The 2623-nt window shown below is 35.6% G+C and overlaps 1 protein-coding gene across 1 annotated transcript; it reads right to left on the bottom strand.

Moving 5' to 3' along the window:
• Positions 1-530: 530 nt before the first annotated feature.
• LOC139191519 (uncharacterized) lies at positions 531-2182 on the bottom strand. Its single transcript, XM_070812404.1, has 5 exons — positions 1915-2182; positions 1620-1818; positions 1351-1421; positions 1036-1113; positions 531-757 (listed from the first exon to the last, which is right to left on the bottom strand). Exons 1-5 carry the CDS (start codon positions 2180-2182, stop codon positions 531-533), a joined length of 843 nt encoding a protein of 280 aa, XP_070668505.1.
• Between the last annotated feature and the right edge of the window lie 441 nt (positions 2183-2623).

The following is a 2623-nucleotide window of genomic DNA, read 5'->3' as shown; positions in this document are numbered from 1 at the left end:
ATCGGGAAGAAAAAATGCTTCACGGATCCAAGAACTGGAAAGAAAGGAGAAAAAGTTGGGGACCAAAGGGGAAGGGAAGATGACCGAAGACTAAAGCTTTTGCAGAGTTAGGGTATTTTTTTATTTTATTTTTTATTTTAAGAAAAAAAGTTAGGGTTTTTCCTTAAAGAGAGCAAACGAGAGCAGGGACGAAGATAAATATTTGTCTGAATAGGGGCATCCTCAAACAACAAAGTCATAATTAAAAAGCTCAAGAATTTACCAAAACACAATACTTATATATTAATCCAGAAAGTTTTTCATACAACATTCCCTTACAATATCCCTTAACGCGTTTTTATATTCTGAAAGCATTGCATGACAACATCATTACCAATACCATCAAATATCTCTCTCTATAAAAATAATCATGTTATCATTTATCCATTGATCTCCTATCCGATTTCTCAATCGATTCTTCAGAAATTTCATGGCCGAAAATGCTTTTTCAACGGTTGTAGTAGCAGCAACTGGAAGAGTTAGTGCTAATGTCACAAGTAAACCAATGAATACACCTTGTGTTTTTTGCATTGAACCATTTTTTTTGCAAGATCTCCAATCTCTTTTAAACTTGAAAACTCAATGCTAGACCGCATATCCACAACGTAAGTCTCAAGTTGAATCTTAAGTATCACCAACTCATTTATTGAAAAGTCCCTAAGATAAAACTTGGCAAAACGCAGTAGCTTTTGGCTATCAATAGCAGAGAAGGAGTCGGCTGGACATAAACAGTTAAACAAAGAAGTAACTCAGTGTTGGTCTCATTGAAACAATTATTTAGTTCTTGAAGCTGCCAATCCAAAACAACAAAAAATATCCCAACACAATAATGATGCATATTTGTGACTGCTTGTGCTTTTCGTTGCCTTCACCTTTAAGAAAGAAACGTATCATCCATATTAGGCACATCAACATCATGTTTAAGACAAAGTTTAGAGACTTCACTAAGTAAAGAATCCTAACCACTTTTCCTCATTATCTCCAACCTTTACTTACAAACTCCAACCAACTGCATGGCATTTACAATATCATGATCCTTCCTTTGCAATGCTTGTGACACTTCATTAGTTATTCCTAGTATATATTTCATCAAGTGTAGATTAAACACAAAATCAAATGATTGCATAGAATCCAATACTTCACATCTTTGTTGAAAGCTTACTCCATCTACTATTACTTCAAGTACATCAAGTATGGATGAGAACATAGTCATTATACTTACTAAAGTACCAAAGTCTGAACCCTAACGTGTTTCTCTAGCACATTTCAAAGTAGTTTCTTGATTTTTGTCTTTCCCACTTGTAAACTCACCACTGTTTAGTGCTTCAATAACTGCAATAGATTGCTTCTCTCGAAGAATATCACAACGCTTCGATGAAGCTCTAACAACATTTACCAAAATAGTAACTATACTAAAAAGAGACTCAATTTGGATATTCTTCTTTGCCACATCTACAAGAGCTAATTGAAGTTGATGTGCAAAGCAATGAATATAATAGGCACAACCACTTTCTTTCATAATAAGAGCTTTAAGACCATTGAACTCACTTTGTATATTACTGGCCCCATCGTAACCTTACCCACGCAACCTAGACATGCTCAATTTATGCCTAGAAAATACCTCATCAATGGTTGCCTTGAGTGAGAGAGCAATGGTACTAGTAACATGCTTAATGCCAATAAAACGCTCAACGACATGCCCATTCTTGTCCACAACATTTACCAAAATAGTAACTATACTAAAAAGAGACTCAATTTGGATATTCTTCTTTGCCACATCTGCAAGAGCTAATTGAAGTTGATGTGCAAAGCAATTAATATAATAGGCACAACCACTTTCTTTCATAATAAGAGCTTTAAGACCATTGAACTCACCTTGCATATTGCTGGCCCCATCGTAACCTTGCCCGCGCAACCTAGACATGCTCAATTTATGCCTAGAAAATACATCATCAATGGTTGCCTTAAGTGAGAGAGCAATGGTACTAGTAACATGCTCAATACCAATAAAACACTTAACGACATGCCCATTCTTGTCCACATAACGCAATATAATAGTCATTTGTTCCTTCATTGATACATCGTAAGATTCATCAATCAAAACAGAGAACCATGAAGTGCCAATGTCTTTAATAATAGCCATAATGGTCTCAGTTGCACAAGCAGTTACAGTGTCTTTTTGAATATCTGGTGATGTCAATTTGTGATTCTCCGGAGTATTTTTCAAAGTAACGACTGTCACATCCTCATTATGGTCGGCAAGAAACTGTAGAAGCTCAATAAAGTTTCCATGGTTGCTTGAATGTTCATATTCATTATTACCACGAAAGGCAAGCCCTAGTCTCACAAGAAAGTTTCTCCAATGTTTGGTTTAAAAAGGTAGCAACACTGACAAAAAGCAACATCTTTTTCTACACTATATTCCAACCAAGTAGCAAAATCATCAAACCAAGCATGGTTGAATCGTCTTTGCGTGTCTCCATATTTCTTGCAAGGAAAATTATGGGTTTTAGGTTGTTGAGGACCAGCTAGCATATACGCTCTTCGCACTTGATCTCGAATATTAGGATTGTAATTCAAAACT

This window comes from Malus domestica, chromosome 14, assembly GCF_042453785.1.
Source record: "Malus domestica chromosome 14, GDT2T_hap1".
Taxonomy (NCBI): Eukaryota; Viridiplantae; Streptophyta; class Magnoliopsida; order Rosales; family Rosaceae; genus Malus; species Malus domestica.
The sequence above is the reverse complement of the archived record's forward strand: the minus strand, read 5'-3'. Positions and strand labels throughout refer to the sequence as shown.

Bases quoted from the DNA above. Each gene is read 5' to 3' on its own strand.
- LOC139191519 (XM_070812404.1), bottom strand. From the start codon at position 2,182: ATGGCTATTATTAAAGACATTGGCACTTCATGGTTCTCTGTTTTGATT. The intron at 1,819-1,914 runs GTGAGTTCAATG...TAGCTCTTGCAG, and splicing joins TGGGGCCAGCAATATGCAAG to ATGTGGCAAAGAAGAATATC. The intron at 1,422-1,619 runs GTAAGGTTACGA...AAATGTTGTTAG, and splicing joins AGCATGTCTAGGTTGCGTGG to AGCTTCATCGAAGCGTTGTG.